Source organism: Piliocolobus tephrosceles, chromosome 1 (genome assembly GCF_002776525.5).
Source record: "Piliocolobus tephrosceles isolate RC106 chromosome 1, ASM277652v3, whole genome shotgun sequence".
Lineage (NCBI taxonomy): Eukaryota > Metazoa > Chordata > Mammalia > Primates > Cercopithecidae > Piliocolobus > Piliocolobus tephrosceles.
In genome coordinates this window covers 177215478-177241176 of record NC_045434.1, presented here as the reverse complement: position 1 = coordinate 177241176, position 25699 = coordinate 177215478, and the positions used below count along the sequence as shown (strand labels likewise).

Sequence of the window (25699 nt, the reverse complement as noted above, 5' to 3'; positions counted from 1 at the left end):
GCGTGACACCACGCCCAGCTAATTTTTATATTTTTAGTAGAGATGGGGTTTCACCATGTTGGCCAGGCTGGTCTTAAACCCCTGACCTCAGATGATCCACCTGCCTCAGCCTCCCAAAGTGCTGGGATTACAGGCGTGAGCCACTGCGCCTGGCCATCCTCTAGACATTTTATAGTTTTGTGTTTTACCTTTAGGTCTATGATCCATTTTTTTTTTTTTTTTTTTTTTGAGACGGAGTCTCGCTCTGTCGCCCAGGCTGGAGTGCAGTGGCTGGATCTCAGCTCACTGCAAGCTCTGCCTCCCGGGTTTACGCCATTCTCCTGCCTCAGCCTCCCGAGTAGCTGGGACTACAGGCGCCCGCCACCTTGCCCGGCTAGTTTTTTGTATTTTTTTAGTAGAGACGGGGTTTCACCGTGTTAGCCAGGATGCTCTCGATCTCCTGACCTCATGATCTGCCCGTATGATCCATTTTGAGTTAATTTTTGTGAAAGGTCTAAGGTCTGTGTCTATATTAATTTCTTTTTGCATGTGAATGTCCAGATTTTCTAGCATCATTTGTTGAAAAGACAATCTTTTGGTCCTTTCTCAATATCAGTTGACTATATTTGTGTGAGTCTATTTCTGAGCTTTTAGTTTTGTTCCATTGATCTATTTGTCAGTTTTTCAACAGTACCACACTGTCTTGATTAATATTACAGTAAGTGTTTCCACTGGGTAGTTATCAGGCCTCTGACTTGTTCTTCAATATTATGTTGGCTATTCTAGGTCTTTTGTTTTTCCACATAAAGTTTAGAAAGGGTTTGTTGATATGCACAAAATAAATTGATTGGGATTGTGTTAAATCTATAGATCAAGTTGGGAAGAACTGACCTTCTAATATACATTCTTATTATCCATGAACATGGACCATTTCTATTTATTTAAATCATCTTTGATATTTTTCATCCAAGTTTTACAGTATTCCTCATATCGATCTTATACATATTTTGTTAGATTTATTCCTAAGTACTTCATTTTTGGGGTGCTAATGTAAATGGTACTGTGTTTTTAATTGCAAAGTCCAATTGTTCTTTGCTGGCATATAGGAAAGCAATTGAATTTTGTATTATTAACCTTATATACTGCAAACTTGCTATAATTACTTGTTAGTTCCAGTTTTTAAAAAAATTGATTCTTTGGGATTCATAGTCAATCATGTCATTTGTGAACAAAGACAGATTTATTTCTTCCTTTCCAATTGGCTTACAATGATTTCACTTAAAATTTTTTGACCTTATGATGGATTTATTGGGACACAACCCTGTCATTAGTCAGAGAGCATCTGCGTATCATTTATTTCCTTTTCCTATCTTATTGTATTAGTTAGGAACTTCTAGTATGATGCTGAATAGAAGTGGCAAGAGGGAACATTCTTGTCTTATTCCTGATCTTACAGGGAAAGCATCTAGTTTCTCATCAAGTGCAATGGTAGTTATAGCTGTAGGTTTTAATTTTTTGTCTTTAAGCTCTTTTGCCCAGACTGGAGTGCGGTAGCACAATCACGGTTCACTGAAGCCTTGACTTCCCAGGCTCAAGTGATCCTCTTGCCTCAGCCTCCCAAGTAGCTGGAACTACAGGAGTGTGCCCACCACAACTGGCTATTTTTTATTTTTTAGTAGTGATGAGGTCTTGCTATGTTGTCCAGTCTGGTCTTGAACTCCCAGGCTCAAGCGATTCTCTCAGCTTGGCCTCCCAAAGTGCTAGGATTACCAGTGTGAGCCACCAAACCCAGAAGGTAATTGTAGGTTTTTTTGTAGAAGTTCTTTATAAAGTTGAGACAGTTCTCCTCTATTCCTAGTTTGCTAAGGGTTTTTTAAAATTATGAATGGTTGTCAGTTATGCTTTTCCTGCATTTACTGATGAATGACTTTTCTTCTTTGCCTGTGGAAAGAATAAATTCCATTAATGGAATTAATGGATTCCATTAATTGATTTTCAAGTATTGAGACAACTTACATACCTAAAATAAATCCTACTTGTGGTTCATTCTTTTTATACACTGTTGGGTTTGATTTGCTAAAATTTGTTCAGGATTTCTGCATTTATGCTCATGAGTCATACTGATCTGTACTTTTCCTTTCTTGTAACTTCTTTATTTAGTTTTGGTTTTAGAGTAATACTGGCCTCATAGAGTAAGGAAGTGTTTCCTCTGCTTCTATTTTCTGGAAGATACTTTAGAGAATCAGTACCATTTATTCCTTAAATAACCTCCTGTGTTCAGATGATTATAGTACCTCAGCCTCCCGAGTAGCTGGGATTATAGGTGTGTGCCACCATGCCCACTTAATTTTTTTTTTTTTGTATTTTTGGTAGAGATGGAGTTTTGCCATGTTAGCCAGGCTGGTCTTGAACTCTTGGCTTCAAGTCATCTGCCTTCCTTGGCCTCCCAAAGTGCTGGGATTACAGGCATGAGCCACTGCACCTGTCTGCTCTGATCTTTATTATTTCCTTTCCTATGCTTACTTTGGGTTTTCTTTTTCTGACTTCTTAAAGTGAAACCTGGGCTGGGCGCAGCAGCTCACACCTGTAATCCCAGCACTTTGGGAGGTCAAGGTGGGCGGATCATGAGGTCAGGAGATCGAGACCATCCTTGCAAACACTGTGAAACCCTGTCTCTACTAAAAATACAAAAAAATTAGCTGGGCATGGTGGCGGGCGCCTGTAGTCCCAGCTACTCAGGAGGCTGAGGCAGGAGAATAGCATGAATCTAGGGTGGTGGAGCTTGCAGTGAGCAGAGATTGCACCACTGCACTCCAGCCTGGGAAATAGAGCAAGACTCCGTCTCAAAAAAAAAAAAAAAAAAAAAAAAGTAAAATCTGAGATCACTGATTTGAAGCATTTTTCATTTATTGCTAAAAATGTGTAAGAAAATCTTAGCTACATTCCACTAATTTTGACTTGTGCTTTCATTTTCATATAGTCAAAAGATTTTCTAATTTTCTTGTGATTTTTTTTCTTTGCTCCATGAGTAATATACATGTATGTGGTTTAATTTCCAAAAACTTAAGATATTTTCTAAATATCTTTTTATTATTGATTTTTAATTGTACTGTGGTTGTCTGAAAAAGATTTTCAGTTCCTCTCTCTCTCTCTGTTTTTTAAGAGTCAGGGTCTTGCTCTGTCACCCAGGTTGGAGTGGTGTCATGATGGTAGCTTACTGCAGTTTCTAACTCCTGCGCTCACGCAGTTCTTCTACCTTAGCCTCCTCAGTAGGTGGGACTATGGGTGCTTGCCAGTACATCTGGCTAATTTTTTTTTTTTTTTTTTGAGACAGAGTCTCACTCTGTCGCCCGGGCTGGAGTGCAGTGACCGGATCTCAGCTCACTGCAAGCTCCGCCTCCCGGGTTTACGCCATTCTCCTGCCTCAGCCTCCCGAGTAGCTGGGACTACAGGCGCCCGGCACCATGCCCGGCTAGTTTTTTTTATTTTTAGTAGAGACGGGGTTTCACCGTGTTAGCCAGGATGGTCTCGATCTCCTGACCTCGTGATCTGCCCATCTCGGCCTCCCAAAGTGCTGGGATTACAGGCTTGAGCCACTGCGCCCAGCCATCTGGCTAATTTTTAAAATTTTTTGTAAATTTTAAAATTTGCTATGTTGTCCAGGCTAGTCTCAAACTCCTGGTCTCAAGTGATCCTTCTGCCTTGGCCTCCTGAAGTGCTGGGATTACAGGTGTGAGCCACTGCACCTGGCCTCATCTGTTTCTGAAATATATTTTAATTGGTATAAAATTCTAGTTTGACAGTTTTTGGTTTTGTTTTGAGATGGAGTCTCACTTTGTCACCCAGGCAGGAGTGCAGTGGTGTGATCTCGGCTCACCGCAACCTCTGCCTCCCAGGTTCAAGCGATTCTCGTGCCTCAGCCTCCTGAGTAGCTGGGACTACAGGTGTGCACTACCATGCCCAGCTAATTTTTGTATTTTTAGTAGAGATGGGGTTCTCAAACTCCTGACCTCAAGTGATCTGCCCGCCTTGGCCTCCCAAAGTGCTGGCATTATAGGCGTAAGCCACCGTGCTTGGCCTGATGTTTTTTAAAAAAGTACTTTCAGCGATTTTTTTCCCACTGTTTTCTGGCTTGCATTGTTTCCAATGATAAATCTGTTCTCATACTTGTTTTTTTGTCCTTTGTCTGTAATGTATCTTTTTTACTCTGATTGCTTTTAAGTAGATTTTCTCTTCTATTATTGGTTTTAAGCATTTTGGTTATGATGTGTCTTGGTATAGTTTTCTTCATGTTTATTATGCTTGTCATTCATTTATTTCCTTAGATCTGTAGTCCTCCTCCTTATCCTGCTTGGAATCTGAAACTCCATGCAGGCTACCACCACTCCCCACTTGGCACTCCTCACATGAATGCACATTATCAAATTTGTTGATTTTTGCCAGTAAGATCAGTAAAAAATGTTATCTCAGGCTAATTTTAATTTGTATTTCTAATGTGACATCAGACATTTTAGTTGTCTAAAAACCACTTGTATCTCCTTTTCTGTGAACTGTCTGATATCCTTTGTTCTATTTTTGTATTTGTTTGCTGATCATTTTTATATTAATTTATATGTAATTTTTACCTTTTCTGTAATGAGCGGTGTTTTTGGGGGGACAATAAGAAGATACCACATAAACTTATTTTTAATTAAAAAAAACCTTCAAAATCCATGTAGCTTCCTGGTCCAAAATATTCAGGAGCTCATGGTGGCTAGCATTTTATCATAGCTCCTTCTTATATAGGGGCTTACTTTCACTTCTGTGGTGAAACCCGCATAGCTAACAGGATATATGTGAGCTTAAAGGCTGAGGATCACTTTGGACTGCCTATCTTTTACTAGGGCACTGAAAAAAAATCACAAACTCTTCTATCTGTAAGAAGTTCAGCTCTATCTTAGTCATCACTTCATTAGATCTTCCAGTGGCCCTGGGAGGCTGACAGGTCATTGACAATGATCCCCATTTTATAGATTTGAAACTGAGGCTTAGAAAGGTGAAGTGATTTTATCAAACAGAAGGTTAGATTTAGAAGTAACTTAAAGATCAATTAATTTTAAATATTCGGGATCCTACAATTAGTAACTAGGGTAAAGTTTTGGCTTGGATCCAGGTGCTCTTTCTAATGGCAGCAAAGTGAGGATCACTATCACTCTAAATGGTCAAGGAGCTTCTCTTCCTCAGGAGACTGCAGGCCAAGCCTTGGACAGGCCATGGCTGGGCAGGCAGACGGGTGATGCTGGAGCTTAAGGTCTATCTATGCTCACCTTTGGCAGCAGTCAGCATGGTGGAGGCCAGTTCACACTGCTGTGATTCCAAGTGTCCAAGCGTGAACCAGCGAGGATAACGGCTGGGCACCACAGACACCGTATGGTGAAGGTGGGATGTGTCGCCTGCAGAAGCTGAATTTTCTAAAACAGGTAACCTGGAAGACCCAGGAAGAATCATCAGCCACCATTCAGACCCTGGGCTTCTGAACCACCTTAGAGAAGCTTGCTCTTTGCTGGGGAGGAACTGGGGAGAGGAAAGGATTAACTAAGAGCTTTGAAGGTTTTTAAACCCGTGGTACTATACACTGTATGAGGTGAGTGCCTTGGTACTTAAGAGAACTCAACGCTGAATAGTTTCCACTACAAATGGATGCTAAAGGCAGTTTAAGAGCTATCGGGTTGGGTAGTATGATATATTGTAAGAAGAGAGAAAAGTTAATACATTTTAAAAAAGAATCATAGGGTTGTTTATTTTATTTATTTTTGAGACAATGTCTCTATCACATAGGCTGGAGTGTAGTGGCGCAATCACAGCTCACTGCAGCCCTGACCTCCTGGGCTCAAGCAATCCTCCCACCTCAGCCTCTTGAGTAGCTGGGACTTCAGGTGTGCACCACCATGCCTGGCTAATTTTTGTATTTATTGTTTTTGTAGAGACAGAGTTTCACCATGCTGCCCAGGCTGGTCTCAAACTCCTGGGCTCAAGCAATCTACCTGCCTCAGCCTCCCAAAGTGCTAGGATTACAGGCTTGAGCCACTGTACCCAGCCTGGTTATTTCTAAAAGTGTAAGAAATACATGCCAAGGAATTTCCTGTTTTAGCTAAGGTATTCTCCCAGTCTTACAGTCTGACTAAAATTGTTCTTCTGTATAGAGTCTGCTACATCACAGAGTTAAGTTTAACTGCCTAAACCAAGGATCTTATTCTAGCTTGGAAACAAAATGCCCATAGCTCATTGTTTTCAAGTCTTGGGGTAAATATATTTATCTCTACTTCCCCCAGCTTCTTCTGGGGACCTGTGCCAGGGAATCTTGATTCAGCTGAACTATAGAAGGGCTCAGACCCCTTCTCAGCTTGCCAGACTAACCACTGAACAGGAAAACTCAGGTCTTAAGTGCTCCTTATTTATTAACATCTCAGGGGCTTCCTCAGACAATCAACCATGAGTACTGCCAGGGAACCAAGTCACCAACAAGGAATCCAGATACGAATCCTAGATCATATAAAAATATCTGAGCTATTTTAAGGTACACTTGGTAGCAGATCCAACAGAATGACAAAGAGGGAAAGAAAAGAAAGTGAAATAAGTAAAGAAAAAGAGCACTGGACACTTCTGCTTTGATGGAGGCAACTGGACTGGGAAAGGGCTACCCACCTCATGGCACGTAAGGCTAATTTATAGGACAAGTCTGGATCATGAGGCAGCAGAGCTGAGAACAAATACTTGGCAAAGGTATGCATGGGAACACTCTCTCGGTGGATGACTTCTCCCAGACCGCTGAAAGGGCCCCCTGGAGGAAGATAAGTCAGTCAGTTATTTATCTGTATGCTTCCATTTGCCAGTCTGGACTTGAGCCCCAATATCTCATGTATGTTTGCTAATCATGGGAACCTTCACTACATTTTAATGTCATAAATATTCCTGTAATTGTACTCTATTGAAGAGGGGAGCTCAGGGTCATGGGTCAAAGACATCGTGACAAGAGACTCTTTTCTACTTACCTTCCAGCAGTAAGATGCATTGCTTTTGCAGTGTTTGCACTAGCTCATCGTCCAGCTGCAGCTCTTGGAGTTGGCTCAGGAGCTGTTCCTCATTACGGCATACCTTGTCCTGTGCGTAGAGGCCTTCAGGCATTACCCTCTGTTGACCTAGGCCCATCAATGCAACTTCCAAGGCCAATGACAGGTAGGACTCACTGCTGTTTGGGGAGCCTGCAGCCACAGGTACATGCTGGTACACAGGGGGTCTGCTTTCATTCATATCTGAGGGCAACAGGGCACCAAATTTTTTAGGTCAGGCTTGGTAGAGTCTTCTTTTTTTTTTTTTTTTGGAGACAGAGTCTTGCTCTGTTGTCCAGGCTGGAGTGCAGTGGTGCGATCTCAGCTCACTGCATCCTCCGCCTCCTAGGTTCAAGCGATTTTCCTGCCTCAGCCTTCCAAGTAGCTGGGATTACAGGAGCAAGCCACAACACCTAATTTTTATAATTTTAGTAGAGCGGGGGGTTTCATCATGTTGGCCAGGATGGACTCAAACTCCTGACCTCAGGTGATCTGCCTACCTCGGTCTCCCAAAGTGCTGGGATTACAGGTGTGAGCCATCGTGTCTGTCCTAGTCTTCTGTCTTTCCCTCCCATCTTTGGGATACAGCTTGGTCAACAGCTATCACAGGGAAGCTGAATCAGAACCCCAGAATAGTAAGGAAAATATACTGAAAAGAAGGTTACACAGAGCCACAAAGATTCCCACTTCTTTCTTTTTTTTATTTTTCTGGAGACAGAGTCTTGCTCGGTTGCTAAGGCTGGAGTGTAGTGGTGCAATCATGGCTCACTGATGCAGCCTCAACCTCTTGGGCTCAAGCGACCCTCCCACCTCAGCTTCCTGAGTAGCTGGGACTACAGGCACATGCCACCATGCCCAGATACTTTTTAATTTTTTTTTGTAGAGATAGGGTCTCATTATGATGCCCAGAGATATGGTCTCAAACTCCTGGGCTCAAGTGAATCTCCCACCTTGGCCTCCCAAAATGCTGGGATTATAGGCATAAGCCACCATGCCCAGCCCCACCTCTTTTTTTTTTTTTTTTTTTGAGATGGAGTATCGCTCTGTTTCCCAGGCTGGAGAGCAGTGGTACGATATCGGCTTATGCAACCTCCGCCTCCTGGGTTCAAGCAATTCGTCTGCCTCAGCCTCCCAAGTAGCTGGGATTACAGGCGCACACCACCACACCCAGTTAATTTTTACATTTTTAGCAGAGACGGGGTTTCACCATGTTGGCCAGGCTGGTCTCGAACTCCTGACCTCAGGTGATCTGCCTGTCTTGGCCTCCCAAAGTGCTGGGATTACAGGCGACAGCCACCACGCCCAGCCCACCTCCTTCTCAATATATGAACTGGCTAAGCCAGTTAGGGAAGTATAAAATCTTATCTTTTGCTAGCACATTATGTAATGTTGTAATTGTCTGTTTTTGTTTCTGTCTCTTTCATAGAATGTGAACACCTTAAAGGGATTAGACCATCTTGTTGTTCTAGGTATTGCTATGTGTTAGTGGTGAATGAATAAACCCAAGTGCAAACTCAGGTGTCTAAGATGTAAATGTCACTGTACAGATGAAACAGACCAAAGATGATGATTCACTTTGCAAGGGGTCAGAGGGAAGACAAGGAGCAGTCCTCACTTGACTTGGGGCCATCCCTTATATCTCTACCCAGAGAAATCTGAATCCATACAGTTAAACTCTGACTTCTGTACCATGTGCAACCCTTATGTTACTATTATCTCATATGCTCCACCACTGGATGCATAATTTCAGGAAGTAAGCATGGTTTAAAAGTCAAAGTCTTGGTTTCTTTTCTTTTCTCCCTCATCTATCCAATAAGTATTTATGAAAGATTGTTAAATGTCAGGTCCTCCACTAAGTGCTAGGAACACAAAGATAAAGAAGTCATAATTTCTGTTTTCAAGTAGCTGACAGTCTAGTAAGACAGAACTATTTGTAAATAAATTGTAATGTAGCATGCTAAATACTAAAGTAGATATATGCATACAGTAAGTGAAGGCATAAAAGAAAAAGGAATCAATTTTGTCTCTATTCTTGGCTACTCTTAATAAGGTCTTGAGACTCTATTAAATTATTATCCTCTAGTTCTTATTTGTAAAATTGGTACAAAACCATCATGTAGAAGAAAGTTCAAAGGAAACCAGAAAATATTATTATGCAATTGCAAGGGATACACAGATTCTCGATGGAAGTTCTTTCCCACTTTCAGACTGCTCTAGGTTCTGGCCTCTGACTGCTGAAATTTCTCTATTACTTGTTATTCTTCTTGGATTACATTCTTTAGGCATTTATGATAGGGAAATAAAAGGAACAAGGAAGGCTGGCAAGTTAAAATGTGAAATCAGGACAAGGCCAGACCACAGGGTAGGAAAGGAAGGTGGGAAATGGGCAAGTATGAAGAAACCTCTTAGGGTGCTCTAGTTTGGACAAGAGGGGGACAAAAACTTCAAAAGGAGGTAGAACAGAGTCTGGAAGGGAGAAAAAGGCTGACAAGGGCAGTCTTTTTTTTTTTTTTTTTTAATGAAACAGGGTCTCACTTTGTCACCCAGATTGCAGTGCAGTGGTGCAATCTTGACTCACTGCAGCCTCGATCTCCTGGGATCAAGTGATCCTACAGCCTCAGCCCCCAAGTAGCTGGGACTACAGGCGACTGCCACCATACCTGGTTAATATTTTGTAGAGACAGAGTTTTGCCATGTTGCCCAGGCTGGTCTTGAACTCCTGAACTCAAGTAATCCACTAACTTGGCCTCCCAAAATGCTAGGATTACAGGTGTGAGCCACTATTCTAGCCAACAAGGGCAGTCTTGGTTTGCCTCAGGCTGACCCCTGTACCTGACATCTCCAGATAGCCATCATCATTCAGGCGGCAGGCCTCAGTCAAAGTGAGAAACAGGCAGCCAATGGGATCCAGGGGGTGGCCCACCCAGCCCTCCAGGTTTGTGATGGTTGTGGTTCCTCTCTGCAACAGTTCTGGAAACAAGCAGGTTAAAATTTTAGACAGTGATAGAGACAAACTGCTGTCTGTCCCTGCCTGGGTCTTCTTATCAGTCTCTCCAGCCTTGACCCTGAGAGTCAAATAAAAGCTTCTCTATTGTCTTGCCTTTGGTTGATAGGGCAGGCCTCAAACATACCAGCCAGCTATAGTCATGTGGTCTGCATTCGGGTTGCCTGCTGGTAGTGCATACATGGATAGAGCTTTACAGGTTTTTGTTTTAAGAGACACCTGAATCTTCTGAATAGCTGGGACTACAGGCACATGCCACGAGGCCCTGCTAATTTTATTTTATTTAAAAATTTATTTCTTTTTCTTTTTTTTTTTTTGAGATGGAGTCTCACTCTGTCACCCAGGTTGGAGTGCAGTGGCCGGATCTCAGCTCACTGCAATCTCCGCCTTCCGGGTTTACGCCATTCTCCTGCCTCAGCCTCCCGAGTAGCTGGGACTACAGGCGCCTGCCACCTCGCCTGGCTAGTTTTTTGTGTTTTTTTTAGTAGAGATGGGGTTTCACCGGGTTAGCCAGGATGGTCTCGATCTCCTGACCTCGTGATCTGCCCGTCTCGGCCTCCCAAAGTGCTGGGATTACAGGCTTGAGCCACCGCGCCCGGCTAAAAATTTATTTTTGAGACAGAGTCTCACTCTATTGCCCAGGCTGGAGTGCAGTGGCATGATCTTGGCTCACTGCAACCTCTGCCTCTTGGGTTCAAACGATTCTCGTGCCTCAGCCTCCGGAGTAGCTGGGTCTACAGGCATGTGCCACCATGCCTGATAAATTTTTGTATTTTTGGTAGAACTGGGGTTTGCTATGTTGGCCAGGCTGGTTTCGACCTCCTGGCCTAAGTGAGCCACCCGCCTCAGCCTCCCAAAGTCCTGGGATTACAGGTGTGAGCCACTGTGCCTGGCATATTTAGTTTAATTTAATTAATTAATTATTTATTTTGAGATGGAGTTCTGCTCTTGTTGCCCAGGCTGGAGTGGAATGGTGTGATCTTGGCTCACTGCAACCTCTGCCTCCCAGGTTCAAGCAATTTTCCTGCCTCAGCCTCCCCAGTAGCTGGGATTACAGGCATGCACCACCATGCCTGGCTAATTTTTTATATTTTTAGTAGAGATGGGGTTTCTCCATGTTGGTCAGGCTGGTCTTGAACTCCCGACCTCAGGTGATCGCCTGCCTCGGCCTCCCAAAGTGCTGGGATTACAGAAGTAAGCCACTGTGCCCAGCCTTTATTTTTGTAAAAATAGGGTCTCACCATGTTGCCCAGCCTGGTCTCAAACTCCTGGCCTCAAGCAATCCTACCTGGGCCTCCCAAAGTGCTGGGATTATAGGTGTGAGTCACCATGCCTGTCTACAGCTTTACAGTTTAAAAATGGTCTTCTCATACAAGATCTTAATGAGCCTTCTAACTGCCTTATGTGGGAGGCAAACAGGTATTATTTCCAAATTAACAGATGAAAAAACTGAGATTCATAAAGTGAGGCATTCCACACAGCAAGGAGAATGATCTGGAATTCCCTAGCTCTTCCAGGCCTTGTATCCTCTAAGGATCCTCATCAGCTTTGGGCCTAAGGGGGTTAGATGGTTCCTAATTACTATACCTTTCTTCTGATGCCTGTAGATTTCCAGTTGCCGCTGCTGCTGCAACCTCAGAGTATTAATAATGGCCACTGTGAGTCTGAGGGCCTCTTTTGGATAACCATGGGAACGTAGGGCGTCAACCCGAGCACAGGCTGTAGGCACATGCTCTACCAAATAAGAAGAAGATATTTTGGTCTAGTTAAAATTTCAAATCAGGAAAATTTATACCTGACAAAGAGGGTTGTATTCAGTCCAGTTCCTCAAATTCAACCTGACACCTACTATATACCAGAAACTGTGTCTTTATCTTTGAAGATACAAAAAGTTGAATAAATCACAGGTGGTATCTTGAAAGAGCTAACTTGCAGCCTCAGCGTGGTCTATGGTGTTGAAAGGGACACACAAGTAGGATAATAAAATGTAGTTTCTCTTTTTGCAAACATATATTATACTATGGGAAACCAATGGAGGTAGCAACTAACTGCCTAATGGGAGAAGTCTCATTCATTTAATTAATCCTGTATTTCCTGAAAACCTATTACATGCCAGGGAGTATGCTTGGCAAAGGAAGTACACAGATGAATAAGAAATGGTCATTGCCCTCAAAGAGCTCACAAATGATACATAAACGTAATTATAAAGCAGCTAAAAAGAAGTAACATGATAGAAATATATATAGAGAAAATAATATTTGAGCTGTGCTTTGAAGGACAAGTAAGATTTCAAACAGGTAGACAAACAGGGAAAGACATTCCTGACAAAGGAAAAATAAGCAAGGGCATATTGTAAAAGCATAAAAATTATTCAATATATTAATAGCATCCATCTTCAGAGTATGGCAAATAGTTCCATGTAGTTAGAATTATGTTATGTGGCTTAAGATAGCCTGGAAAAGGTAGAGTCTGGAATATAAACAGCTTTGAATGCCATTCTATGGAGTTTGAATTTACCTTAGGGATAATGGAAGACTACCAAACCAAAGACTTACAAATAGGTGAGTAATTATAACAAGCTTTATGGTTTATTTTGTGCTTTTTTCTTAAAGATAAAATTAAAAATTACAGAAGTAATTGCAGAAAATTTGAAAATACATATAAAGAAATATAAAATAAAAATCAGAAATAATCACTCTTTCCAGTGTCATGTATATTTACTCACACTTTTCTATTAATTTTTTTTTTTTAGATGGAGTCTCACTCTGTCACCCAGACTGGAGTACAGTGGCGTGATCTCGGCTCACTGCAACCTCCGGCATCCAGGTTCAGGCAATTCTCCTGCCTCAGCCTCCTGAGTAGCTGGTATTACAGATGTGTGCCACCACACCTGGATAATTTCTGTACTTTTACTAGAGACAGGGTTTCACCATGTTGGCCAGGCTGGTCTCAAACTCCTGACCTCAGGTGATCTGCCCACCTCAGTCTCTCAAAGTGCTGGGATTACAGGTGTGAGCCACTGAGCCCAGCCTAGTAAGTTTTTACTAAAAATGGGATGGTATTACACTTGCTGTTTTGTAACTGGCCTTCCACTTAATAACACATTGTAAATATTTTTCCATGTTATCAAATATACATTTATAACATTAAAAATGATTACCTATCATTCTGGTGAATACATGTATATCTATTGAGCTAATCAATCCCCTATTGTTGGACATTTATATGGTTTCCATTTTTTCTCATCTGTACCTTATTTTTTCCATGCTGTAATGAACCCCTTAGCTATATGCATATCCTTAGTTAATTATGGTTCAGGATAAATTCCTACAGGTAGAATTCCTGGATCACATGGTATGAACATATTTTAAAAGCTTCTGATAAGAAGAAATACCCTTCAGAAAGACTGTAAGTATTTACACTCCTGTAAGTAGTGGTAACCTAGCTCCATGCAACCTCTCCCACACCAGAAACTAATTATCTTAATTAAAAACGCCTGACCATTTGAAAATCAAAAAATGCTAACTCAATGTTGTTTTAATTTGCATCTGTGTTAATGAGGTGTATATTCTTTCACATGCTTATTAGATTTATGTTTATTAGTGTTGGATCATAGAAGAAAGATGATCAGAGGGAACTTCGGGTAGTGACTCAGTGTGTCTGGCTATTGCTTTCAAGAGAGAGATGGGCATATCTAGATTCAGCAAAATCTTGAGAAAGACAAAGATACGGTTTGAGAGATGGAGGTAGGTAATTGCGAGAAGACAATGAAAATGTATGTCATTGCTGTAAGACTCGGAAAATGAATATTTTTAAAAAAGAATGTCTCTTTTGAAATGGGTATCCTGTGATAAAGTCAGGGACAGGCTGATTGAGGGAAAACCAGGAAACTATTTCAGAGGAGGGTTTAAACTCACAATGAAACAGCTCTATCCTGTTATCATGAAGGAAGGTAGGAAGGTGGGAAGGAGAAAAGGAAGACTGCTTGGTGACAAACGCAGATTATGTCCTATTTACTAGCACAGGAGACCAAAAAAAATTCAAATTAGTGCTTTTTTTAGCAAAACATGTAATTTCAGAGTAGACTATAATGTTGCTCAATAACTATTGAGTAGACTATTGTTGCTTAATAACTCAGAGAAGCTGTGAACTGAGGCCTAATTGTTTTGTTAGTGCTCTTTGAGATGCATTAACTCCTGTCACCCCTGCCAAAGCTTAGAGGACAGGATGCAAATTCTTATTTGAGGTTGCTGTATCACAACTGAGTATACATGCAAATGGCTTAGGCTTCACATAAATATCCCTAATAAAAGCCCCAAAAGATCTGTGTGAAAACTGTCCAAATTGTAGTTTGAGTTGCAGGTACGTATGAAGATGGCTCATCTGGGCCTGGCATGAAGTGAGGGTGGCTTTCAAGTTCTTAGAGGAGGGCTAGACTTACCAAGCCACAGTGGCTGGCCTTGGGAATTAAAGAGTAGTCTTTCACTTTCCCGTTGGCAGGCAGGAGCTGTATAATAAACATCACTGCTGATTATTCGCTGTAGGTGGCTATCCTGCCAATGTAATTCACGGCCCTCAATGGCTCTAGTGAACACTGTTCGTCTTGGTCTGGATAAGGAGTCTGGAGAAAGAAGAACATGCAGTAGTACAGTGACAGGCAATTTGAAGTTTTAAGCCCTGGGTCTTCTTCAGGGTGGGAGGTTGGCTGAATAATAGTATTTTAAAAGAACAACTCTGGCAGCAGTATTGAGAACAGGTTATAAGGTGGAAGGGCAATGAGAGCAGCCACTTGCAATCTCTCTGAGTATCTGCTGTGTTGCCTCCTTCTTGGATAAGCTTTTAGTGTGTGTGTGCTCCTTACAGGAATAACCTTCCCACAGAGATCTATGGCTTACTTCCTCCTTCTACAGAAGACTAATTTCTCCTGAGATCCAGAAGCTACATGAAACAGAAGAGGAGTAGTGGTGCTTAGCCACTGAATCATGAAGATATAAACTGCTTCTATCGAGGTCAAAGGTAGAGAGAAGCAGCTAGGCAATATCCCTGGCCAATCTGTAACTTGTTTCATACCAAGTTTCCCTTATCAGACCAAGGACTTTCATGAAATTCATATTAAGAGTTGAAAGAGACCTGAAGCTACAGTGGCTTCTGCCTGTAATCCCAGAACTTTGGGTGGCTAAAGTGGGAGGATCACTTGAGGCCAGGAGTTCAAGACCAGCCTGGGCAACATAGCAAGGCACTGTCTCTACAAAAAATAAAAAATTTAAAAATTAGCCAGGCATGGTGGCACATGCCTGCAGTCCTAGCTACTTGGGAGGCTAAGGCAGGAGGATCACTTGAACTTAGGAGGCAGACGCTGCAGTGAGCCAAGATTACACCACTGCACTCTAGCCTGGGTGACAGAGCAAAACCCCATCTCAAAAAAAAAAAAAAAAAAAAAAGAGAAAGAGCTGAAGCTCTGTATATTCAGGTACCTTTATTACACTGATATCTGCGGTTTACAGTCTTGTTCCCCAATAAGAAAAAACTGATGAGGCCAGGTGTGATGACTTGCAATTGTCATCCCAGCACTTTGGGAGGCTGAGGCTGGCAGATTGCTTGAGTCCAGGAGTCTGAGACCAGTCTGGGGAATGTGGTGAAACCCTGTCTCTACAAAAAATATAAAAATTAGCCAGGTATGGTGGCGTGGGCCTGTAGTCCCAGCTATTCAGGGGCTGAGTCAAGAGGATCACTTGAGCCCAGGAGGTTGAGGCCACAGTGAGCCGAGATCGTGCCACTGGTCTCCAGCCTGGGTAACAAAGCAAGATCACGCCTCAGAAAAAAGAAAAAGAAAAAACTGATGCTAATAAAAGACAAACTTGTTTTCTCACTGGAGTCTTACCATGCCATCTCTCTTCAGGAAAAGGGCTGCAGGGAAACCAAAATTGCAGACAAAAATGTAGGCTCAACTCTTAAGGGTGGTATGTAAGAGGACCAAATAAAGATATCTTGCCATAAACCATGGACTTAGGGAGGATCATGGAAATGATATTTAAGGTAATAAGAAACCATGAGGGAGTCATTTAACTGATGCTTTGCCAGATTAATGGCAATTTAAACTATTTTGGGATCAAGAACTGAAGTATTGTACTGTATGGACATTTACAGACATGCCCAAATGAGGTGTGTACCTACTGATTCTGTGTAAAAAAATTATGAGGGAATGTCAGATAATTCATACTGAATATGAAACAACCTAACATATTCAACCATTCAGGAAAAGTCCTTGGAATCTGGTCATTTCTTTAGAATTTAATATAGCCCATTGGGTACAGGCTGAGATGGTTGAAGGATATTATCATTCAAGTAGCATTGACAGTATTTACTGAAATTGCTTCTCCTTCATGTTGCCCTCACTGAAAGCACAATGACTCTTCTACTGGCTGGAATCTAAGCTCATCTACTGCTGAACTGAGAATCCACTGGTCTGCTCAACCCACAGTGGACACTGGGCTCCCAATATATTTTTAAATTGATTAAATCAGCAAATAATTACTGCCTACTATACAGTAGGTACTGTTCTTAGTGCTTAGGACATACAAAGTCCCTGTCTTTATGGACCTTTACATTCAACTGGGGAGAGACAGTTAAGTAAATATATAGTGTATCAGATATATCATACAGTTATAAGTGCTATGAAAAAGTCTAAAGCAGAGTTATGGAGAAAAGCAAGCTGGGGTTAGGCAGGGGGTTATTGTTCTATTCATATATAGAATGGTCTCCAGGCAAAAGGAACAGCAAGTACTAAGTCCTAAGGCAGAAGTATATTTGGAGCGTTTGAGAACAGTGAGGAGGCCAGTATAGTTGGATGGAATGAGCAAGCAGGAGAATCACAGGAGATTAAGTCAGAGACATATTAGAGAACTAGATCATGGAGGGCCATGTAGGCCATGAGAAAAAGATGATTTTGGGTTTTTGAGAAAGATGAGAGGCCACTGAAGAGCTCTGAGCTGTGAAGGTATATGATGGGACTTGCATTTTAAAAGGATAACTCTGGCAGCAGTATTGAGAACAGGTTATAAGGTGGAAGGGCAGAAGAAGGGGGAGCAATCAGGTGGGCACTACAATAATTTGTGAGAGATGATGGTAGCTGGCAGAGAAATAAAGAGTGGAGATGATGAGCAGTAGTTGGATTCTGCATATATTTCAAAGATAAAGGCAATATATTGGATTTGCTCATGGATTAGAGCTGGGGTGAGAGAGAGTAAAGAATTAAGAATGACTCCAAGGTTTTTAAGAGAGGTGCCATATATGGAGACAGGAAGACTACAAGAGGAGCAGGTTCGGGTGGGGCTTGAGGGGTAGGAATCCTACTGAGATGCCTGTTAATAGATAAATGGAGATATCAGAAAGGCAGTCTGAATATCAAATATTCAGACATGTCTGGAGTTGAGAGGAAAGGTCTGGGCAAGATCTATATATATGAGTTGTTAGTATTTAGATGATTACTAAAACAATGCAGCCAACGAAGAAGTATAGAAAGAGGGTGGTGGCCAGGCGCGGTGGCTTACTCCTGTAATCCCAGCACTTTGAGAGGCAGAGGTAGGTGGATCACAAGGTCAGGAGTTTGAAACCAGCCAGGCTAACATAGTGAAACCCCGTCTCTACTAAAAATACAAAAATTATCAGGCGTGGTGGCAGGCACCTGTAATCCTAGCTACTCAGGAGGCTGAGGCAGGAGAATCACTTGAACCTGGGAGGCAGAGGTTGTGGTGAGCCGAGACCACACCAGTGCACTCCAGCCTGGGCAACAGAGCAAGACTCCATCTCAAACAAAAAAAAAGAAAGACAGGTGGTCTGATGACAGATCCCTGGGCACTATGGCATTTTAGGTTGGGAAGTGGGGAAAAGACAGTAAAGAGACTTAGAAGGAACGGCCAATGAAGTAAGGAGAACTGAGAGAGAATGGTTTCTTGGAAGTCAAATGACAAAGAAGTTTCAAGGAGAGTGTGACCAATGTGTCAAACAGTGCTGATAGGTCAAGTAAGGTTATGACTGAGAACTACTAGATTTAGCAACAGTTAGCATTAGTAACTGATACAAGAGCTGTTTCAGTAGTGGTAGGGATTGAAAGCCTGACTTGGCTGGGCGCGGTGGCTCAAGCCTGTAATCCCAGCACTTTGGGAGGCTGAGACGGGCGGATCACGAGGTCAGGAGATCGAGACCATCCTGGCTAACACGGTGAAACCCCGTCTCTACTAAAAAATACAAAAAAACTAGCCGGGCGAGGTGGCGGGCGCCTGTAGTCCCAGCTACTCCAGAGGCTGAGGCAGGAGAATGGCGTAAACCCGGGAGGCGGAGCTTGCAGTGAGCTGAGATCCGGCCACTGCACTCCAGCCTGGGCGACAGAGCCAGACTCCGTCTCAAAAAAAAAAAAAAAATGAAAGCCTGACTTGGAGTGAATTCAAGGGAGATTAAGAACAGAAGAAATGGAGATGGCAAATCTGAACTATTCTTTTTAATTGATTTTTCCTAACTCTACCACCCATTTCTACCACCCAGAGAGGCACGTGGAGTCACAAGAGTGTTTTCTGTTTTGTTTTGGTAAACAAAACAAAAGCCTGTAAAACCCTGTCTTACACAGTAAGACAAAAATTCCTACTGGATCAAAGAATTACTGAAATTGGGATACTAAAGAAAAGCTAGCAAGAATGATGGTGGTAACTGGTGATGCATGAAGAGGGTGTAGTTTTTGGTAATGTCAAGGTTTAGGGTATGATTTTGGGGTTGAATGGCTAAGTTATGGTGGAGGATGAGACTACTGGAAAAGAGGAGATCAAATAATTGAGAGGCCAGGGTATTGAAAGGGTCATCTGTGTGGCTACTGAAGTCATCAAGAATTATGATGGGAATCAGCATGGTGGCTCATGCCTATAATCCCAGCACTTTGGGAGGCCAAGGCAGGAGGATTGCTTGAGCTCAGGAGTTCGAGACTAGCCTGCGCAACATGACGAAACCATCTCTACAAAAAATACACACACACACAAAAATTTGGCTGTGAGTGGTGGCTCACGCCGGTAGTCCCAACTACTTGGCAGGCTGAGATGGGAGGATCACTGAAGTCTGGGAGACGGAAGTTGCAGTGAGGTGAGAACATGCCACTTCACTCTAGCGTGGGTAACAGAGTGAGACCCAGTCTCAAAAAAAAAATAATAATAATAATAAAAAGAATTACGATAGGAATAGTGATAGAAAGTAGTATTAGTAAGCCAATAGCTAAAAATCTTCAAGGAATGAGAGGGATTGACCCAGAGGTCTACAGATGACAAAAACCAGCAGGGTGGCAGACAGTAGAGTTTGATGGCATAAACTTAAACCTGGGGTATTTTAAGAAGGTAGGAAGGAGAATTACGTAGAAATGACTATGAAGAATAGGCAGGAATCAACTGCTTCTCCAGCCCCAAAGGTAAAGGGATGTGAGAGAGGTATCAATCACAACCTGAGAAAGCTTTAGAAGAAGCAACATCTTCAAAGGAGAACTAACAACAACAAAGAACCAATATATTATGACAGGAAGAAACTGCAAGACCAGGCTGGGTGTGGTGGCTCACGCCTGTAATACTAGCACTTAGGGAGGCCAAGACGGGCAGATCACTTGAGGAGTTTGACACAAGCCTGGCCAATATGGTGAAACCCTGTATCTACCAAATATACAACAATTAGCCAGGTGTGGTGGCCCACGCCTGTAGTCCCAACTACTCAGGAAGCTGAGGCAGGAGAATTGCTTGAATCTGGAAGGCGAAAGTTGCAGTGAGCTGAGATCACACTACTGCACTCCAGCCTGGGCAACAGAACAAGGCATGTGTTTGTATGCATTTGACCCTCTCTATGCTATCCAAAGCCACTATCAAAGAGATGCCTTCCTGTGTTGTGGAAGCTAGATGAGTGCCAGGAAAGGGTAAATAAGTGGCAAAGTTGTAGCCTTTTCATCTTCCATTACCTTAGTTGTCTTAAATATACTGACAACTAATTATGGTACAGAAGACCACCAAACAAAAACAATAATTTTTGTGATTTCCTCCTTGAGACTGAAAATACCAATGGAGTTATTTAAAATAAAAGGAACTGCCAGGCACAGTGGCTCACGACTGTAATCCCAGCACTTTGAGAGGTTGAGGTGGGTGGATAACCCGAGGTCAGGAGTTCGAGACCACGCTGGCCAACATGGCAAAACCCTGTCTCTACTAAAAATACAAAAATTAGCCAGGCGTGGTGGCTGTCACACCTGCGATCTCAGCTACTCGGGAGGCTGAGGCATGAGAATCGCTTGAACCCTGGAGGCGGAGGTTGCAGTGAGCCAAGATTGCACCACTGTACTCCAGCCTGGGGAATAAAGCAAGACCTTGTCTCCAAATAAAATAAAATAAAATAAAAGGAACCAACTGTAAAATCAGTGTCTGATAAAATCTTCTACCAATAAAGGCTCTCAATAGGCTAAAGAATAATCAATTGACAACATCAAATAGACTGAATTAGTTGAACTAAAACTGATACGAATGCTGATGTCAAGTGATATCTGCAGGCCAGTGGGCTCAAAAGGTGGAGTGTATGGTATCACTGTACTGGAAGTGTCTTAAAATGGGGCAGGAATCCTACCAATAATATGGGAGGATGATCCCACCCAGCTATTTGCTGTATAAAAATTTGAGGAAAACAGAAGTAAGAAAAGTTATGGTCAGGACACTTTTTAAAACTGCTTTTAATAGGTCTTTTGTTCTCCCCTAAGTTAGGTCTGAGCTAAAACCAACCCCAACTGAAGCCAAGACATTTAATACATTAGACAGGAAGAATCTGAAGAGTAGACCAGGAGTCATGCAGAGGGCTCTAGGACATTATGCTAGGCACTGTAAGGACACTCTAGATGTGGAAAAGGACAGCAACTCAATGTCAAACATAAAAGCTTATCCTTACTTAAGGTTCGGCATTTCAAGATGAATAAAAACACAGGCTTTTCTTATTTAGAATGGCAATCTGACAGCCAAAAGGCTATCCAGCTACCATTGTTCTAGGTTTACCCTCCCACCTTTCGAAGTTCCAGGTACAAAGAGCCTAAAAGGACACTTGGCTCACCTGGGCTGTGAATGGCATTCTGGGGAAGTGCATTGGTGATGTTGGGCAGCTCATGTCCATAGTTTCCATCCTCCAGGGGACAGACATCCAGGTCGCTCCACTTCTGCAGCTGTTGCAGCCAGCAGGATTTCTCCTCCAGTTTGCAGTGTGGATTTAAAATTATGCACACCCATAAAGCCCCTGGAAAATAAAGCAACCCATATTCTTAACATCTCTCCTTTGATGTGTGTGTAAGCCTTAATGTTTCAGTTTCATTTTTAGATAGCAGAGAAACTTTCCAAAGCATTAACTTTTCTTAATACAAAAAATTCGCTAAGATTTTTAGAACTGGCTTGTTTTTCCTTCCCAACACTTCCTTAAAGTAGAGTGACTATCTTATTTGAATCTGTGTGCCTGTGATATAAAGACAGACTTAGGCTTGAACTCTGAGCTCAAATCTGCAGTGTAATAAATATTTATTAAGAGCCTTCTATGTTAAGGCTCTGTGCTGGTGAATAAAACAGACACTGTTCCTACCCTTGAGGAACTGTCTAGTGAGGGAGACAGATAAACAAACATAATTCCATTTGAATATGGTAAGTATTAAGATAAAGATATGTTCAGGGTATGAAAGCAGCATACAGGAAGGGCATTTAGTACAAGGACATGGTTGGAAGCAAGGAAGTCAGAAAAGGTTTTATTTTTTTGCTTAGCTGAACTTCCTGAGCTTCATCAAATCATTCAATTGTAAAACTGAGATCATAAAAGTACCTACTTTGTAGGGATATCGTGAGAATTAAATGAGACAACCTTCGTCAAGGGTCTAGCGTATTACCTAGCACATAGTAGAATCTTAGTACTTGCTTATCCAAAAAAAAATAATGTATTTGGACTTGGATTTTCAAACTGCTGATAACTTGTGATGCCTTAAAACTATTCCTTTCTTGGGATTTTTTTTTTGAGACGAAGTCTCGCTCTTGCCCCCCAAGCTGGAGTGCGATGGGGCGATCTTGGCTTACTGCAACCTCCACCTCCTGAGTTCAAGCGATTCTCCTGCCTCGGTGCCCCACCCCCACACCCCACCCCGAGTAACTGGGATTACAGGCGCCTGCCACCATGCCTGGCTAATTTTTGTATTTTGTCACCCAGGCTGGAGTGCAGCGGCGCGATGTCAGCTCACTGCAAGCTCTGACTCCCGGGTTCACGTCATTCTCCTGCCTCATCCTCCCAAGTAGCTGGGACTACAGCCACCCGCCAAGCCTGGCTAATTTTTTGTATTTGTAGTAGAGACGGGGTTTCACTGTGTTAGCCAGGATGGTCTCGATGTCCTGATCTCATGATCTGCCCACCTTGGCCTCCCAAAGTGCTGGGATTACAGGCGGCGCAACTGGCTGCAGTGTGTCTTAATATAAACCTCCTTTAGGATGTAGTTACATCCATGGATGGAAGTACATTTGGACACTATCTCAAAGCCTCTGAAAGCCAAATAGGAATGTTTTAAAAAGCCATATTAGCCTCAATTTCAGATATTAATTGAAGATGAAAATTAATTTCTGGCTGGGTGCTGTGGCTCACACTTATAAACCCAGCGCTTTGGCAGGCCAAGGAGGGCAGATCACTTGAGATCAGGAGTTTGAGACCAGCCTGGGCAACATGGTGAAACGCTGTCTCTCCCAAAAATACAAAAAATTAGCTGGGCATGGTGGTGCGCACCCAGCTGGTCAGGAGGCTGAGGTGGGAGGATTGTTTGAGCCCAGGAGGTGGAAGTTATAGTGAGCCGAGATCACACCACTGCATTCCAGCATGGGTGACTGAAAAAAAAAGAAAAAAACCCCTCATTTCTACTGTTTCAATTCAATTTTTTAAATGTACCATGAAAAAGAAACTATATGATGTGTTGGGTACAGTGGCTCATGCCTGTAATCCCAGCACTTTGGGAGGCGGAGGTGGGCTGATCACCTGAGATTGTGAGTTCAAGACCAGCCTGACCACCATGGAGAAACCCTATCTCTACTAAAAATACAAAAAATTAGCCAGGTGTGGTGGTGCATGCCTGTAATGCCAGCTACTTGGGAGGCTGTGGTAGGAGAATCGCTTGAACCTGGTAGGTAGAGGTTGCAGTGAGACAAGATCCTGCCATTGCACTCCAGCCTGGGCAACAAGAGCGAAACTGCGTTTCAAAAAAAAAAAAAAAGGAAAAAGAAAAAAGGAACTAATACTTACAGCAGTGACTCTTTAGGGGATTATAGTAACATTTATTTTACAGTTTAAGAAGGGCTTTTCATCTATAGTGTAGAAACAGATTTTCATATTTAATCTTCACAGGTAAAAAAGAGGACCAAAAAAGAAGCTACTAAATCTGGCAACTTCAGAAGAACTCTGGTGATCTTAGGAATGGCAAAATCAATAGGATAATAGGAAGGGAAAACAGATTGGGTGAGATGAGAGGCTTAAGAGGTAAAGAAACAGGGTGAACAGGGTGCTAATTCTAGTCCTGGAGGAGTTCCTATTTCCTAGGCATTTTGATATTAAGAAGGGGATCATGGCCGGGCGCGGTGGCTCATGCCTGTAATCCCAGCACTTTGGGAGGCGGAGGTGGCTGGATTGCTTGAGGTCAAGAGTTCGACACCAGCCTGGCCAACATGGCGAAACCCCATCTCTACTAAAAATACAAAAAATTAGCCAGGCATCATGGTGTGTGCCTATAATCCCAGTTACTCAGGACACCAAGGCAGGATAATCTCGAGTGAGTCCAGGAGGCAAAGCTTGTAGTGAGCCAAGATTGAGCTATTGCACTCCAGCCTGGGCGACAGAGTGAGACTCTGTTTAAAAAAAAAAAAAAAAAAAAAATCCCTAGAAAGTGAGCACAAGTACTTTCACCTATAAGTTAAAAATGAGTTTTCTGTCTTATTAATTACGTCCTTATAAATTTGTTTCAATACAATTACAACCCTGAGAAAGAGACAAAGCAAAAAATCCTACCAGTTGCCTGTATAAAACAGCACTCACAGGACTGTTATCAGTATCCAGAAGCATATTTTCCTACAACTTAAAAAAAAGTGTTGGCTGGGTACAGTGTCTCATGCTTGTAATACTAGTGCTTGGGGAGGGTGAGGTGGGAGGATCACAAGGCCAGGAGTTTGAGATCAGCCTGGGCAACATAGTGAGACTGTATCTCTACAAAAAATTAGAATCAGCTGAATGTGGTAGCCTGTACCTGTAATCCTAGCTACTTGGGAAGCTGAGGTGGAAGTATTTCTTGAGCCCAGGAGTTTGAGTTGCAGTGAGTTATGATCACACCACTGTATTCCAGCCTAGGGGACAGTGAGATCCTGTCTCAAAGTAAATCAATAAAAAGGCATTTGGCTTGGGCTTGGTGGCTCATGTCTGTGGTCCCAGCACTTTGGGAGGCCGAGGCAGGTGGATCACTGGAGTTCAGGAGTTTGAGACCAGCCTCGCCAACATGGTGAAAGCCTGTCTCTACAAAAGTAGAAAAATTAGCCGGGCGTGGTGGTGCACGCCTGTAGTCCCAGCTACTTGGGAGGCTGAGGCAGGAAAATCAAGTGAACCGAGGAGGCAGAGGTTGCAGTGAGCTGAGATCGCACCACTGCACTCCAGACTGGGCAACAGAGTGAGACTCTTTCTCAGAAAACAACAAAAAATTTAAAAAGCATCAAAAACTCTAAGCAAAGGTAGCTACTATGGAAATTAAAATTTTACATAATTATTAAATATTAAATATAATAATAAAATAACAGCTATCCTTGATTTCTTTTCATCAGCTAGGGATTAAGGTGTTAAGCACTTTATCTCATTCAGTCCTCTAACTCTGAGGGTTAACAGGTCTTGATTTGGATGTAAAAGACAGAAAATAAGGAATCAAGGATAACCCTTAAATTTTCTTCTTGAGAAAAGATGGAGTCTCGCTCTGTTACCCAGGCTGGAGTGCAGTGGCATGATCTCAGCTCACTGCAATGTCTGCCTCCCAGGTTCAAGCGATTCTCCTGCCTCAGCCTCCTGAGTAACTGGGATTACAGGCACCCGCCACCATGCCCGGTTAATTTTTTTTTTTATGTTTTTTTTTATTTTTTAGATGGAGTCTCACTCTGTCACCCAGGCTGGAGTGGCGCGGTCTCAGCTCACTGCAAGCTCTGCCTCCCGGGTTCACGCCATTCTCCTGCCTCAGCCTCCTGAGTAGCTGGGACTACAGGTGCCCACCACCACGCCTGGCTAATTTTTTGTATTTTTAGTAGAGACAGGGTTTCACCGTGTCAGCCAGGATGGTCTCAATCTCCTGACCTCGTCATCCGCCCGCCTCAGCCTCCCAAAGTGCTGGGATTACAGGTGTGAGCCACCGTGCCTGGCCAATTTTTTGTATTTTTAGTAGACACAGGGTTTCACCATGTTGGCCAGACTTGTCTTGAACTCCTAAACTCAGGCGATCTGCCCACCTTGGCCTCCCAAAGTGCGAGGATTACAGGTGTGATTCTAGCTCAATGGCGCCTGGCCATTGAGCAACAAGATAACACATCTTGATGCT

At 42.7% G+C, this 25699-nt stretch overlaps 1 protein-coding gene across 4 annotated transcripts in view; it reads right to left on the bottom strand.

Annotated features, from left to right (window-relative positions):
• The window catches only part of ZSWIM5 (zinc finger SWIM-type containing 5), a 186695-nt gene that overhangs the window by 7380 nt on the left and 153616 nt on the right, over window positions 1-25699 (bottom strand). For all 4 annotated transcript variants that reach the window (XM_023221433.1, XM_023221436.1, XM_023221435.1 and 1 more), the window contains exons 5-11: window positions 21181-21360; window positions 14513-14692; window positions 11659-11805; window positions 9900-10037; window positions 7011-7271; window positions 6664-6799; window positions 5286-5443 (exon numbers count right to left, since the gene is read on the bottom strand). In XM_023221433.1, coding sequence (XP_023077201.1) covers window positions 5286-5443; window positions 6664-6799; window positions 7011-7271; window positions 9900-10037; window positions 11659-11805; window positions 14513-14692; window positions 21181-21360 — 1200 coding nt within the window. The remainder of the gene's footprint in view (window positions 1-5285; window positions 5444-6663; window positions 6800-7010; window positions 7272-9899; window positions 10038-11658; window positions 11806-14512; window positions 14693-21180; window positions 21361-25699) is intronic.